The sequence below is a fragment of the Aedes aegypti genome, chromosome 3 (genome assembly GCF_002204515.2).
Source record: "Aedes aegypti strain LVP_AGWG chromosome 3, AaegL5.0 Primary Assembly, whole genome shotgun sequence".
Lineage (NCBI taxonomy): Eukaryota > Metazoa > Arthropoda > Insecta > Diptera > Culicidae > Aedes > Aedes aegypti.
In genome coordinates, this window is record NC_035109.1 from 269710636 (window position 1) to 269727037 (window position 16402).

The window sequence follows — 16402 nt, forward strand, 5'->3', positions numbered from 1 at the left end:
TTTTACTATTAGATTTAAAAAATTTGGTAAGTTTTTCAAAATCAGTTTACAAAAAAAACTTTTAAAAACCATTAAGGGGACACGGGAGACCGTGTTATTTTCCCTATCTTTCGTCTCACTCTAACAATTATCATCAAAACTTTCTGGAAGCAAATCTCGAGTTTTAGTAAACCGATGAAGCTGAAAATGTATCGGGTTGTGCACTACATATATAGAATCATAGTGATACATTTTTCGCATCGATATATGGAGTGGTTCTTGAGATTTGCTTCTTGAAATGGATAGGGTGATTATGATGACGTCCCGTGCGGCCTTAAATAATGTTACTAAACAATGTCAATCCTCAAAACATTTTGATAATTTGATTGCTTTTCCGATAATGCCGAGTCAACGGTGATGCTCTTGTTTTTATTTCTTTCGTTTTGCTTTCATGACGCCCCTGAAGCGTACAGTACATGGATGGATGCGGCAAATCCCAAGCATCAGGCAGGTCTCTCGTTGTCCGCCACCACAGCGATTTCTACGTATCGCACCCGGGCTGGGTTGTTCGTTTGTAGGTATTGTGCATACATATAGCATTCGCTTTGCGCGCACCACATACGGACGGACGGACGGACTGTGGAACAAGCTAATATTGTATAGTGGTGTGTATTCTTCTTGCTCTTGGTACAGGCGTTGCTGCGAACATGTATTCGGCGGTATTGTCGTCACGAGATAATGCTTTGCGGTCATAGGTTTTCTTTCTCGAACGTTCGTCGAACTTGAACGCTTATGACGTACGAGGGGCTGCACGATGGTGGTTCGTGTCTCGACTAATCATGACAGGTAGTGGCGCTAGTGATGCGGTTTCTTATTTGTTAGTATATTTTCACTCAATATGGCTAACTTTTAAGGTTATGAACCAGTTTTGCAGCAATTTTCAACAGATTTAAAACATAATTTGAATTGTATCATATATTCTTACTTCATACATGTCCATTGACAATTTATTATTAGATTTTTTTTTAATTACAAGTCTGTCAATTGCAACATTTAAAAAACAATTAACTGTCATTTTTTTGTCAAATAGAACTGTCAATGCACAATACCACTTTGACTTTGCTTATGTCTTGCAATTAGCGAGTGACATTCGTTAATTGCAATATAAGCAAGTTGCAATGAACGAGGGGTCACTGTAATAGTCTTTTTGTATACACAATATTTTCAGATCAAAATTGATTCACTTTTAGTGACTTTAAAAATATTGAAATAGGGAGCCTGATCCTATTTTTGACATTTTTAATTTACTTTGGCAGTGTTTTTAAAGATCATATTTGGCCACAATATGCGTCGTATTCAAGTGCTTCTAGTCTAGGCAAAGTTTCAGACGATTCCCATACACTTTGTCAAAGTGAATTATGAAAGTGCCCTAGAATGTAGAAATACTCTCAATATGTTCTGTTCAAAATATTCCCCATATTTCTGTTTACAGGTCGAGTCTAGTACACTGAAGACGGCCGTAAGGCCCAAACGAAATGATAGCAGAACGGCAACGGAACGCGGAATCGGATCGCCAGCATGAATCACGCCTTCTCGACTGAGCTGACAACGAATGAAATTGAACTAACACTGAGTCGACAAGCTTACTGTAGGCGAACCGGTTCCATTTTCCGTTGCCGTTCCGCTATCATTGCGTTTGGGCCTTAACAGTTGAGGTCGAAATACGCTTATCTGTCAAAGGATACAAACTTAAGTGGAATTAAATGGTATGGTACTAAATTCGGATTTTTTATTTACTTACTTGTTAACATTTGTTCCTTACTGCATTTTATTCATATTTTCGATGGATAAATTGCTAAGCTAAAAAAGCGAGTTTTTTTTTTTAAATTTGGCATACGGGTTTTATAAACAGCTACTAGAAGATTTAATTCATAAAAAATACAAACAAGGTGCCAATAATTACACTATGTATTCTCAAATTGATTGAATTGAAAAATATGTAATATAGTTGAAAACATTTTGACCTTCTAATACCCAATTTTAAAGTTTCCATCTAAGTATCATTTTTCGTTATCTAAAATCGATCTCAGTGCGTTTTGGACAATGATTTATTTTTATTTGCAGATTTATGAATTTTTGTTTTTGATTTTTATATCTCTATTCCCTATCTTTTGTTTTTTCTTAAAACCTCTTCGGGTTACCGATTTTTGACAAGGATGAAAATTTGAGCTTTTGCGATACTTTTGAAAATATACACGGAGAAAAAAATTTACCTAAATTTTGAGTTCACCCAAAATTAAGTACACCCGATTCTGTTTTTGCACGGATTGTTTTTTACACGGCCATACATGTTTTCCATCATAACCTTATTTGTACATGAAACGTCGAGAAATGGTGTTACTTTTTTTGCACGGTTTTTGAAATTTTGAACTGAGAACACGGTACGCATTCCCGTGCAAAAACAACCCAAATTCTCTCGGTATTCTCTTTCTGCTATATGCGTCAAAATAGAGAGAGATGCATCTAAAGGGTGTCCACTAAACTGATGCAAATTTTGAAGTTTTGCTTAAACGATGTCAATTATGATGAAAATGATCCTCCCAAAATTTGAAGTGATTCAGAAGAAATTTAACTGTGCACACGGCATTTGAAGTTTATATGAAGATTACTATGGAAAACGCCAATCTTTTGTGTTCAGCCCTCTATCTCTTCATCATAATATTTTATGGAAAAGTGAACACACTCATTTCATGTGAAAACTTCCCAGCTACAACTTTGCCGAAGACCGAGAATTTGGGAATCACTTCAAACATTAGGAGGATGCAATTTACCATAATTAAAATCGTTTAAGCATAGGGGAGCTAAAATTTCAAAATTTGCATTACTCTAGTTTCCACGATGAAATTGCCACACACAAAATTGATTCGCAAAATTCGAGTTTTCATCCGATTGCCATCAAATTGTCAGGGATTGAAAAATAACTATTAAACTTCATTTTACCATTTTACTGTCCATACACAAATGCCCGCACCTTGGCCTTAACCCCGGCCATAAGATTCTGCACAACCTGTGAATCAACCGTTTTTTGCATGTAAACCCATACTTTCTTCAGTTCCTCGACTTTCTTCACTACCGTAGGTCGTTTAAGAAGGTGCTGCTTCATAATCGCCCAGTACTTCTCGATGGGGCGGAGCTCCGGAGTGTTGGGAAGGTTGAACATTTTCGGCTCGAAATTGACCTTATTGTCCGCATACTACTCGTCCATGATGCAGCATTCAACTTTCGTCAGCATGTTGAGGTACAACTTCCTGGCACGAGTTTTGGCGGACTTGTTCTGCTTCTCGTCCCGATTAGGGGCCTTTTGTACATTGAACGTTCGATGCCCAGCCTTAGTTTTGGCCTTCTGGACAAAACTTCGGCTCAGGAGTAGGTTCTTAGCCACATCCCGAACGGAGGCGTTCGGGTTTCGGTTGAAGGCCCCAACTACGCGGTTGTGATTTTTGGTGTTGTACGGAATACTTCCTTCACTTCTTCACTTCTGGGCTTCCGATCGGTGGTCAATCGTTTCCGCTTAATCACTCGCGCACTTGGTTGAAATTGCAAGCTAAAAGTTATCATTGTTGCCAAAACGAATGACGAGCATTAAATATAAATGTTAAATAACGAATAATCGACTTATAGAGCTGAAAAAGCACGATTGAAATGTATTACAACATAAATTTTCAAAATAACTGATTGACAAGTGAGTGTTACAAACACAATTTACTCTCTACAACCTGACATTGGAGGGACTATTGATTTAGGGAGGTATCGAGGTCTAGAATACAAACTGCAATTACTTTTCAAGGGACCATCGAGGTAGTCATTCATGGAAAACCAACTTTTACTATGGTTCTCTAACTCGACATCGAGATACAGAATATCTTGTTAGAAAGAGTGGGCTGTAAATGCATCTACTGATTATTAAAATATGCCTCTGAGGCAAAACGTCTAGAAACCCCAGCAAAAAATACCTATTCGTGTAGTTATCCAATACGGCATGCCTATAGTGTACAACTTGTACGGAAGTCTTAAATCCAAAGTAAATAAAAAGATGCGAATGATAATAAATCTACGAGCTGTGGAATGATTAGTGGAATACCTTTTATAGGCCGCTAAGTTAAAGAACGATTTTCTCTGAATAATGCAGTATCGTAATATTCATTGGTGGTAGTTGGTCCCTAGTGATTTATCCTACCTCCGTTCTGGTCACGATCTTCAGATTATCGTGATTCGTCAACATTCGTATTGATAAAGTGGAGGGACATGGTTGAAATGGAGTTTAAAAGAAACGAATGTCAGAACAGGTATCCACCGGCGACGCCAAACGGACCAACGTAATGTGGTGTAATTTGGGATTTGTGGATTGAATACTGATATTTTTTGCCAAGCATCAATATGGGTGACTTTCGAGGATAGCGAAACGTAAGAGGGGTTAGGACAAGGTTGTGGATTTACTGGGTAAATCCATCACATTGGGGTTATGACTCTGTGTCTTGTCAGGAATAGGGTCTGATTGGTATGGTAGTATGCAATAGAGTTCGGAATTGATAGACAGACTTTGAGGAAAGAAGTTTTGAACGTAAGGCAGCAGCACCTTGGATCTTGGAGGGCTTAGGTCTGGAGAGTTGGGCAGCTGTTCATACTAGGTTACATTACGTAGAAAGTGGAATCTGTTTTGCCGTGCACAAATTATGGGAAGTATTTGAAAATGTTTTCTTGTTCAGATTGGGTAACCCAAGAGAGGATTTTTAGCTCTGCGTTATATTAGGAGGATATTATAGTGCATGGTCTACTGATGACTGTGTATTTTAAGGGTGATCGAATGAAAGCTTTGTTGAGTAAAGTTACCGTTGAATTTTTGCAGTTCGTAATTGTTTTGAAATGTTTGTCGGACAATAAGAAAATTTTCTAGGGTATTTGTTTGGATGCTAATGCATTATATTGATAAATCTAATTGTTCGTATCACACGCGAAGCATAGCATAACCCAATGTATAATGAAATTAGGTTCGAAGAAAGGATTAATATTTGATCACTTAAACTTTACGCTGCAAGATATTCTTAATCGTTTTTCTTTTCTTCTGATGTACAGGAATAACTGGTATATTTAGCTAAAATAATGAACAATCATACGCATAGAGCCTACGGGTCATGCAGTTAGGATTGAAATTAAAATAATATTGCGCATTTCTTTCACACCACAGGTTTATCGCAGAAGTTTTTACATGTGCGGAGGCGTTGGTAGAGGTGCGCGATTGCGCGAGTCGGGTCGATGTTTTCAGCGGACTCATTTCTCGCAAATCGAAGAATGAGTGCTCTGAGGGCATCAACATGATTCGATGAGGTCCCACACTTTTATTTGCGCTTTTGCACTTGTAAATGTCTTACTAAATAGGAATACTTTGTGTTAGGGAAAGTGCAGGAGAATAAAATATAATTCATTAGAATTTTCTGATAGAGGCAGAGTTCACATGTTACTTAGGTATTTAAAAGCAAATGAGAACCACATTAAATAATAGATAAACACTAATGGTCATATTTTTATATTTTCATTTCATCGCGGTCCTCATTGCTCGAGCGGAGACGACAAAACTCGAGGTGGATAGAATCGACGCAACTACGACACGGAAAAGAAACAGATGAGAAACTATCGATACATTTATTCAACTATAAAAACCACGTTTTAACGTAATGACTTTATTTCTTCTCGTTTCAGCAATCCAACAACCAAACCATCTCTACTATCTTTTCATTTCCTCTTCGTTACATTTATAGTCCCTCTGGCACTGAATCGAATGACGCATTCCGCTTTTTATTAGCGATGTCTACAGTACAGCAAGAGCATGGTGTCGGAGGTGATGTGCTGTGTAGAACATCGGATGTTCTACACGGCACGCTACTTCCGGCATTTTGTTTGGCGTGCGGGATAGGCAGTGCTAGTGATGATATGAAGGCCGCTATTCGATTTAGTGCCAGAGGGACTATATCTATTTAATGTATCTGAAGCTTGTGGGACCGCTTTAATTCCGGCGCCTGCTTGTGGAAGATCCCGGTGTGCTAAACGGTATAGGACATGTTAACGGGGGAGGCTTGGTAGGTCCTCACCCAGCCCGTGTCTAGATGGGCGGATAATTGTCTGCCAGGGTGTGGATTGAGCAATTACAATTACAATTACAATAATGCAGTATCGTAATATTCATTACGCAACACTTTTTTCTTATTACGCGATTGTTTTGAGCTGCGTTATGAACCTTTAACCCGTATAAGCCTGAGTGAAAGCAAAAATGCTAAAACTTTAACCGCTCAGCGAATACTTAACGGATTCAAATGGTTTTTGCTCAGTATACTGGCACACATATCTTGTTTCTAGAATTGGCTAGAGGAACTCGTGATTATTCCTGTGAGAGGAGTTATTTTGGTGAGTCACTGGGTCAAGTCGGGTAAAAAAAGAGTTTTGTTTTGGGACACGCCAAGTTATCTTCATTTATTTGCAATGACATACATTTCAATTTGCATATAACATTGAGATCCAATATTCAACATTATAAATGAAGAGGTTTGCATCATTTAGAATGTACCAGATGTGGCCACTTTGACATAATGCCCTGAGGACCGGCTATTGTGGAAACTAAAGCTTTTCAATTCTTGGAAACTAGATATCAAACGAAATAGATCACTGAAATGCGTTCCATGAGCTCGGCACAGATGTGTAAATACAAATTGGCCACTTTATTGCGAATTTGAGGCGTCGCAGGGACCCAAAACGGTCATTGGTATGGTCAATCAAATGCAGGGCACATGATTCGTTTCTCAAAAAAATACGATGATGTGTTTTTCTTAACCTTTCGGTCGTCACGCGAATTTTTGTAACGCGAGTAGTCGCGCGTTGTACTTTGTACAACACCCTTGGTTTTGCGAATATCCCAGGAGTATGAACACTTAGAATGATGACGTCTTCGGCAAAATTGTTCAGTAGCTCAAGGACTATCATTATTTGAGCCATGACATTCGGGATTTTGCCGCAACTTTATTAAAGACCCCAAGTTTCTATATTATCTGGATTTTGAGATATAACGATTTGAAACTGTGGTTTCCTTGAATCGTATATAGTGCGTTCATCATTATGCGACTTCCATGTACATTTGTTAATTTTACCATATTATAAAGGGCCATACTGTAACTAAAAACTGTCGAGTATTGTTCTTAAGCAGATTCTTGAGGAATACATTTTGGTTTGGTGTAGATAGATATCTTTGTTGCAAAATGATAGCATATAAATCACAACATATAAAGGTATCGACCGTGATAATTATATTTTGAATTTGTTTATCGGCATATCGATCCATTTTGCTCGAAGTAAGAGGGAGCATGGAGAAGAAAGCAATGAATAGGGTGCATAGCTACTTGGGCACTTCCATGATTCACTTTGGCATAAGAGGTTTTTCTCGGCCGAATTAACTCAAACTTTGCAATAAGAAGCGCTTCAGTACGACGCATACTGTGGTCAAATATGAGCTCCGTAGTTTTTGAAAAACCCCACTGCCGAAGTGAATCAAAAGTGCTAAGAATAGGATCCGGCTCCCTACTAGATGGATAGGTACCGTAAGGGAACGGCGAGAGAAATTGGATTAGATGTTGAAGAGGGCATACCATATGAAACAGTATTACTTGAAACGTCCTTCCTTGTGGCTAACGTCCCCTATGGGAACGGCTTGGGTGTGTTTTGAGAATGACACTACCAAGACAGCCAACTGTGTCGAGCGATGACAGTTTTAGTATTTTTTCTTTCACTCAAGCCTATACGGGTTAAATAATAATTTTCAGAAATTGCAATGGTGAACGCATCCCGATATGGTTTCAAATACCCTCTACTGCACTTATCGTACGATAAATGTACGACTTGTGCTATAAGAATCATCTTTCTGCAACATAACTGCATATTTGTCACATTAGACATTTTTGATAATTTCGTGCAGGGTCATCGAATGATGAACACTTACGATCCACTTACATAAATCTGTAAGATTGTTCTCGAAAAAATACCTAGATGTTTTGTCACATTGGAAATTGTAACCACATAACAGTCACATTGAGATTGTACATGAGCCTCGTAATGTATTACCAATGGAATTTTTCTATCAGAATTATTTTCTTGCTATTCACCCAATATGGGATATGAGTTGTACGAAATTTCAGTCTGCAATAAGCACTTGGTAGTTCTTGGTAATTTCAAGAAATTTTAGGTTCTTCCCATACTGCTATAAAATGCACACTTCAGTAAATGGGAGTATCCGCTCATGCCCCTATTTCCGCTCACTAGTGTAAAAATTGATTTTTCGCGTCAAAAACCTACATTTTTCGCACGGATATATTCTAGCAATACAAACAACTTTGAAATGAAGTCGTCTGACATTATTTTCATTTGATAAAATAATTCTTTATATTGACAACACAAGACATCGTGAGCGGTTATTGGACCACTAGGTATTTTTGTGTGTTCCAATAACCGCTCATGCAAAAAATTAAACAAAATTTTAAAGAAATGTCGATTTTTGTATACAGCCTTCTTTATTGCTGTAGTAGCTATGGTTTGACCGTAAAAAATATCAGGATAAATAACGAAATTCGAAAAAATGCATTTTTTAGTAAGTTCGTCAAGAAATCAGTTTACCGTGAGTGGAAATAGGAACACTTAGATGCAGTAACAAATGCTATTGAATATTTTTTTATGAAAGTTTTACAAATTCTTCTTATTTTGCCGTTGATTACCTATACTTGGGACTACATTGTGACATAAAAATAGTATTGATCGATACAATAGTTATTTTATAATAAACATTTGAACACATAACTTTTCTTAAATGAGCGGAATCTGGTGCACTGATGGTACACTCAATGCCTACTTTTGTCAACTATTACAAATATGCAGCTTTAGGCACTATACTGTTCTGTTACTAGAAAGATCCTTTTGGATTTTAACGGTTTCTAAGAAACTGTTACCATAGTAGCAATCATGATGCTATGTTATAATTCAGACCGACATTTTAATAATTATACATTTCCAATACACCGAAATTAAAAATGTCTATCTTTTTTGCGTATTTTTCCAGAGACATGAAAGACAAGAACCTCTCGGTGCAAACTATCAATAACTTGATGAAGCAAGACAACACCACGTGTTGCAGTGGTAAAGGTCAAAACAAGAAGACTACTACTCCGATTGCGCCCAAAAAAGCCGCCAAACGGCCATCCGATGCTACTGATTTCTCACCGGGTGCTGCCAAAATACCGGATAACAAGCGGGCCACTCCTCGTCCGATAATGCCGGTACATCAAGCTGCGGCCACTCCACCATCTGCGAAGAAAGCCAAGACTGATAACAACGAAGTTGTATGCACTCCGGACATCATGAGCATGTTTATGAGTCCGGAGGAACCCCCACCATTGGTGGCCGCAAGGACGCTACCACCGGCACCAAAGCCGACGCCACCAAAACCAACTCCACCTCATCCAGTTATGAATACTACAGTCCCAGGTCGCCAAGTGGTTGTTCGGCCAGCCATACCTGCTAATCAGGCTCCCGTTACAATGCGAATGCCAACTATGGCCAACCCCGCAAACACCGCTCCACCGCCAGTATATCATACCATCAATGGCTACAGGATCGACCTTCACACGGCTGCTCAACAGGGTACCTATCGGCTGCCCAACGGCAAATTGATCCAGGTCCGTAAACAAGCTCCATCAGCTCCTCCAACACCGACCGCGATTCCTGCTGCCAGAAACATTGCTCCGAAACCCAACACATACTACAACCCAGTTAGCGTTGCTCAGGCCGCCCCAGTTCGCATGACCAATGGTGGCACCAACATGCACATCAATATCGCTCTTCAACAGCAACAGCAACTCCAAGAGCAACGTTTGCAGCAGCAACGCCAACAGCAACAACAACAGCAGCAACAGCAACAGATGATTCAACAGCAACGCCAACAACAGCTGTTGATGCAGCAAGCTCAATCGGGTCAACCGCAACCGACTATCGTTGCTGGACAAATCAATCCTGCCCTTCAGCTGCCAACGTTGGCTTTGCTGCAGAACATGGTCAACGGACCGCACGAAGATTCGCCACTCGGCAAGTCTCGCAAGAACTTTGAAGGCAAGTTGCTGTCGGGTGTAGAAATTTGTCAGCACATTGTCAACAAGATCAACACTCTGACCAACTCGAACTCGTTCAAGAACATCCGCAACGTGCGGGATCTCAAAGAGTTGTACATTCACGTGTCCTACCTGCTAACGTATGCCATCGGGCGGTTCAAGACTCTGCAGGAGAAGTGCGTTGACGATGTGAAGAAGATGGGCTTCACCAAGGAGTCGGACTTTGTCATGATGGGCGAACAGATTAGCAATCGGAATCCGGGCGAGGACAAGAGCGACGACGAGGATGACTGTGAGATCATCGAGCAGAGCACAACGCTCATTGAGCTGGATTCCGAAGATGAGGACGACGGTGGCAAGAAGAAGAAAGACGAACAGGCCAACAAGAGCGCACAGTGTCCGATGGAAACGGAAGCTGCTGTGGCGGCTATTTTGCAGGAGAAGGATGATGGTGAGTGTTTTCGTTCATCAGTTATTTACATGGGTCATAAGTTCTGCAGAAACAAATATAAGGTACCATGGAACAAGTGGGTAATCGTATAGTTAAGGTTCTTGAAATCATAAAGACTTCAAATTGGAATGAATGAAGTCGTGTATATTCATTAGATTTATTTCTACTTTATTAAAACGATATTATCAATTTGAATTTGTACACAACTTAAGGCAAAAATATGGAAAAAGTTTTTCAAAAACGCCCGTGGGGCAAGGGAAAATATAAATTAAACTTTAGATTTACAATTTTTATCAATTGGTGGGGTCAACGTGGCGTAGTTTGCTGCACGTGCGCTCCATAAGCGGATGGTCATGGGTTTGATTCCCAGCCCCCCTCCCCCATAACAACTTTTCGTCAATTCGCTTAAAAAGCAAATTCGATACAGCCCCTCTTCTAGAGCATTTGTTCTAACTGAACCGGATAATTGGCAACCGACAAATGGCAATGAAAATGGACATCCTTACTCTGTTCTTCTGATGGACTAATCAACAACAGCAGCAAGAAACATCCACGAACTCTCCGTCCCTACCTGTGTGAGGCGGCTGAATAGAGGAAACGTAGCAATCTGATCCAAAAAATAGAATTAGATTGTATTTGTAATGTATTCAGGTACTGCGCTTTAGGCCAGTGATCTAACGGTTCTCAGCTGACGTGATGCCGAACGGCGAATACTGCTTAAAACAAATAAAGTTATGCCATAACTCCGGTGTCTACGCCGTCTTTCATGGTATGACTAAATCTAATGTAAAAGATTGAAATAAACTATTTGAACCATTACCTACTTAGTAAATGAGCATTGGTTGTGAAGATTCGTAAATTTCTATTCGTATAACAGGTTGATTTGAGATTAGGAAATCGCCACTGCTTTTAACATCCCCAAAGTTCAAAGTTATGCCAAAATGTTCATTATACCGCCAAATGACTCATTACTTGTGATATAAGATAATGCCAATTGACCCTGTTATTTCACACAGTCAAATGTCTATTGTGACAAAAACCCTGTTTTTTCACACATTTCAAAATTATGCCAAATTACTTTACTTTAGGGCGCTAAGGGAAGAAGAATTATAAGGGTTTAGTTTTTTCTCATAAAATCGTGGCGTTGTACTTGTTTACAATAATTTGGATAATTCTCTTGTTTTTTTGCAGCTAATACATCCTCCGAACCCATCTCGGTAGACAGCGATGAGCGGATCGTTCCAGCGGAAAATGAATATCCAAACAAAGACGATTCGGCAGCGGCGGCGGATCAACCCGAACCAGAGATTGTGTCCTCGGAAGATACCAGCGGCGCAAAGGAGGTTATTTCCGTGGATTCGACCGAAACGATCGCCGAAAAGGCTAACGTTGACAGTAATAAGAGCGACGATGATCTGGTCGAAATTGTCGATGGAGATGACAAGGTTGAATCGCATGGGGAAGCTTCAGCTAAACCCGATGAAGCTGCAGCCGCTTCGAGAGACGGTGAAGATGCAAACAAAGATGTGGTGGAAATCAGCGAATCCACTGATGCTGCGCAAGCACAAAATAAGGAAAATGATACTACAGATAAGGAGAGTGAAGCCGCTGTTGCAGTATCTGAAGGAGATAGAGAAGAAGACAAACAAGAAACCACCGATGCTACTGATCATGGCGAATCTGAGCAAGAAAAAACAGAAGACGTTGCAGAAGCCTCTGCAGACAAAGAGGAGGATGTTGCAATCGTTTCAGATCAAGAAAAGCAAGAATCTCCGGAAGCCGAGGTTTCAGATGAGAACAAATCCAACGAAGAGCAAGATACGGAGATGGAATCTGCTGAGGTCGAGAAGACGCCGGAGGTTGAATGCGTTGAAACCAGTAAAGAGGGTGAAAACGAGAACAAAGAAAACGAACTGCCTAAGGAAGAAGATTCGAATACAGCGCAAGGCGATGAAGCAGTAGTGGAAAAGGAAGCTGAGGAAAACGATGTAGTGGTGATGGAAAAGGAAGGCGATGAAAAGGATGAAAACGATGCTGGTGAGCAAGCGGAACATTCAGAGGCAATGGAGGTAGACGCACAACCTGAACCTGAAGATAAAATTGAGAGCAATTGCGTAGCAGACGCAGAGCCGAAACCAAGTGAATCAGAAGGTAAGAATTTGCGTTATTTGTTAGAAACCGTGTCTGCCAGTCAGCTATTGTGTGGCTAAATATACCCGACAGTTGAATAAAGTTATGAGAAGATATTCGTTATTATTATCACATCAATTTTATATTTATTTGTAAATCCCAATTCAGTTTATTTCTGCAAAAAATGTTATAAAGCTTAAAACGAGAGATTATGAATGGAAGAATAATACTTATAAGTGTTGTATCCGAATAATTTGACAGTGGTTTAAATAAATGTTTTGTTCATATATCATATATCCTGTCTTTCAATCAATTTGTTCTGTAGTCAGAATTAGTAGGTATTAAGTCACTTTGTCTCTCCTGTATTTGTTAAAATTGGACGGATTTCCTAATGGTCTCAGAAGTTATTCAATCATATAGTTTCTAGGTATTGTCTCCTGGCAGCTAAAACTTGGCAAATTTTGGCTCAATACGAACATTAATTTAATCGAAACATAACATTTCAGATACGCCAGCGTCAACCGAAATCGCTGAGGAAAATTTGCAGATTGAGTCTACTGCTGAACAATCCCCAGAAGATGAGTCTATTCCTGAACAATCCCCTGACGACCAGAGTGAAGTCGAGGCCCCTGAAGTCGCTACCCATGAACCGGAACCTGCAATCGCTGAGAGTCATGTTGAAGCATCAAATGATGATCCTCTAGCTGAGCAGCCCGACTCCGAATCCCAAACACCACAAATTGTTGCAGTAGAATCCTTAGTAGATTTTGAGGCTGAGCAACCCACTGTCGAGACGCCTCCCGCTGAAGAAACATTAGTGGAAGAATCCTCTTGCAATAAACCTTCTGCCATCGAGGCTCCAGTGGAACCAACTTCGGATGCGGCCACAGATGCCGTTGAGACTCCCGTTGAAGAAATGCTTGATGCCCCAACGGGCAATGAACTTCTTGCACAGATCGAAGACTCCTTCCTGAAACTCCAGGAAATGATTGAATCCACTGAAGAAGCGACCGAAGAAGCGTCTGCGAATCAACCTACGGCGGTGGATCAAATGACGGAAGCAGCGGTTGAAGCACCATCTGCCCAAGAGACTGAGAATGAGCAGATGGAAGTGGATGAAGAAGAATCTTCAGAACCAGCAGCAACTTCGGCTATGGCTACGCCTGAAGAAGAGTCGCTGGGAGCAACTTCCGAAGGAGCCGGTAGCTCAGCGGCAGAAGACAAAGTGGAGCAACAACTTTTGGCGGATTGCAACGGAGTGCTAGAGGAAAATGGCACAAGTAATTTCAACGGGATCGATGGCGAGCTGGAGGAGATGGCAGATGTGCTTGGTGATGAGATGCTGGAGATCAGCAAAATGGCGACAGCAGCCGAGGTCGAGAATATTAACTCTCCAGAGATGATTAGTGGTGATTATTAGGTGACATAAACCAAGTTGTACAAAATCCTTTTGCGCGTAGATGATAAATAAGTAACGAGACGTAATGACTGTCTCTTAGTTTTATATAAATTTGGACTAGCTCAGTAAGTAGTGTAACACTACTTTACAATGATATCTTTAATACCTTATAAACGAACATTTAACAAAAATTCAACAACTATTGAAATCAAATTATCGGTTTAGATCGTAAGGCATAATCGCTTTTTTAATTTAACGTTATTTGCCTTTAGGGTACATTTTTGAATATCTGTCCGTAGCTATCAGTATCTAAGCATACTTTGCTTTAGAGCATTTTTTATTTGATCAGCTAGAATTATAGTAATGATTATGGTATTCGATCAACTTAGAGCACATTATAGTAATTTATGTCTGAAGGACTCACATTGAAATGAACTATGTAGTCACTAAGGTAAACCTACACAGCAGAATAAAGTACATTAAACGTCGTATGAATGTCATTGTGAGAAATTATGATAATAATTCCGAAATGCCTATAGGGCAGCGTCCATTTATTACGTAACGCTAAAATTGGAAATTTTTGACCCCCTCCCCCCCTCCGTAAATTTGTGTATGAGTCGTAACGCTTGAGCCTACCCCCCCCCTCCCCCTCGAGCGTTACGTAATTTGTGGATGCCGCCTAGGAAGCCTTGACACATATTCTGGGATTCCCTTATTCTTCTTTCTCTTGTGTCCCGGCATTACGCCATAACTGAGACAACAAACATATTACATATTGGGCTATATTCAGTTGACTCTCCACATCTCGACATTGAACCATCGAATTAAGGATGGCATTTATTAATGTTAGATTAAAAATAGCTAAGAAATCTGAAATAGGTATCGTGATGATACCATATTTCGCGCACGCTCATAATTGCCATTTTATCCATATTAGTTGATACATATTGGATCGGATTATTGCAAACTATTTAACCATGACTGAAGTAGAATTGTTTAAAATACCTACTAGTCAACAAAAAATTCTTTTGCAAAACATGTTTAAAAGGATAGTGAGCGTAATTAGGAGCGCGAGCGAAATATGGGTACTGTACGGTATAGAGGTAAAACAAACAGATTATTATTCGTTTTCCTAAACTGGTTGGGATCAATAAATGGGCTTATTCTACGACTGGCGTGAGGTGACAATTGTCGGTGTCGTATAGCGAGGTGACAATTCTCGACTCGAGTGAAGTGACTCGCCGTGCAAATCAAATGGAGAGTCACTTCACTCGAATCGAGAATTGTCACCTCGCTATACGACACCGACAATTGTCACCTCACCCCAGTCGTAGAATAAGCCCTAAAATCTGGTATGTTCGCCTTTGAGAAGATCGACATACCGAGTCCAAATACCGTCTAAGCACCAGTAGCCGCTCATGTTCCAGTAGCCCACGAGTTTTAAAAGTAAGGTTTCCTCAGCAAATACATAGAAAATTGCTCACAGTTTGTTTAAATATGTCGATTTGAAATGGCTAACAGCTAGAGTTTATAAATTTACTTTGTTTAAACTTATCTTTTTTCAGTGTGCGCGGGCTACTGGAACATGAGCGGTTACTGGTGCACTGATGGTACCCGTAGCGGCAAACGTGCGACTTTTTGACAAGACTATGCAGATGATGTATACACGGAGAAAGTCGAAAATACTAATTAGTATGTAATTTATTATTTTACCAACGTTTTCTCCTTTTAATCATTGAGAAACCTAAACATTAATCACCGAAATATTATGTTTTATACTTTCCCATGATTAACCATGAAATATTTTTTGACGTGCATATGTAGCGAATCACGCTACTCTTGGGACTTAACCGAAATAATTTCTTTTTTTTTCTGGGGGGTCTGTAGCCTTGAGGTTACGCTTTCGCTTCATAAGCGGAAAGTCATGGGTTCGATTCCCAGCCCCTCCACAAAAAACCCGTCCAGCCACCAGAAGATGCCTCACGGAGGAGCGTGCTTTGGGGAGCACATTCATCCTCCGTCAGTATCAGATGATGACTGAGACAAAATGACCCTCTTCGCAGGCAGCTAGCCTCACTAACAACAGAGCTCTCTCCTACCTGCTCGGTGTGAGTGTAAAAGAGTAGGAGAGAGTGAAAGTTGATGTAAATATAGATAAGATAAAAATAGATCTGTATCGGTAAAGAAGCTACAGATCACCTGATTCCGGCACAGTAGTGGCCACAAGCACAGAGTGCCTTAAAAAAA

At 40.1% G+C, this 16402-nt stretch overlaps 1 protein-coding gene across 1 annotated transcript in view; it reads left to right on the top strand.

Annotated features, from left to right (window-relative positions):
* Nucleotides 1–14655, top strand: part of LOC5577240 (probable serine/threonine-protein kinase kinX) — a 28556-nt gene extending 13901 nt beyond the window's left edge. Inside the window, exons 3-5 of the mRNA XM_001656296.2 lie at nucleotides 9131–10626; nucleotides 11818–12777; nucleotides 13263–14655. Coding sequence (XP_001656346.1) covers nucleotides 9131–10626; nucleotides 11818–12777; nucleotides 13263–14176 — 3370 coding nt within the window. The 3' untranslated portion in view covers nucleotides 14177–14655. The remainder of the gene's footprint in view (nucleotides 1–9130; nucleotides 10627–11817; nucleotides 12778–13262) is intronic.
* The last annotated feature ends 1747 nt before the right edge of the window (nucleotides 14656–16402 follow it).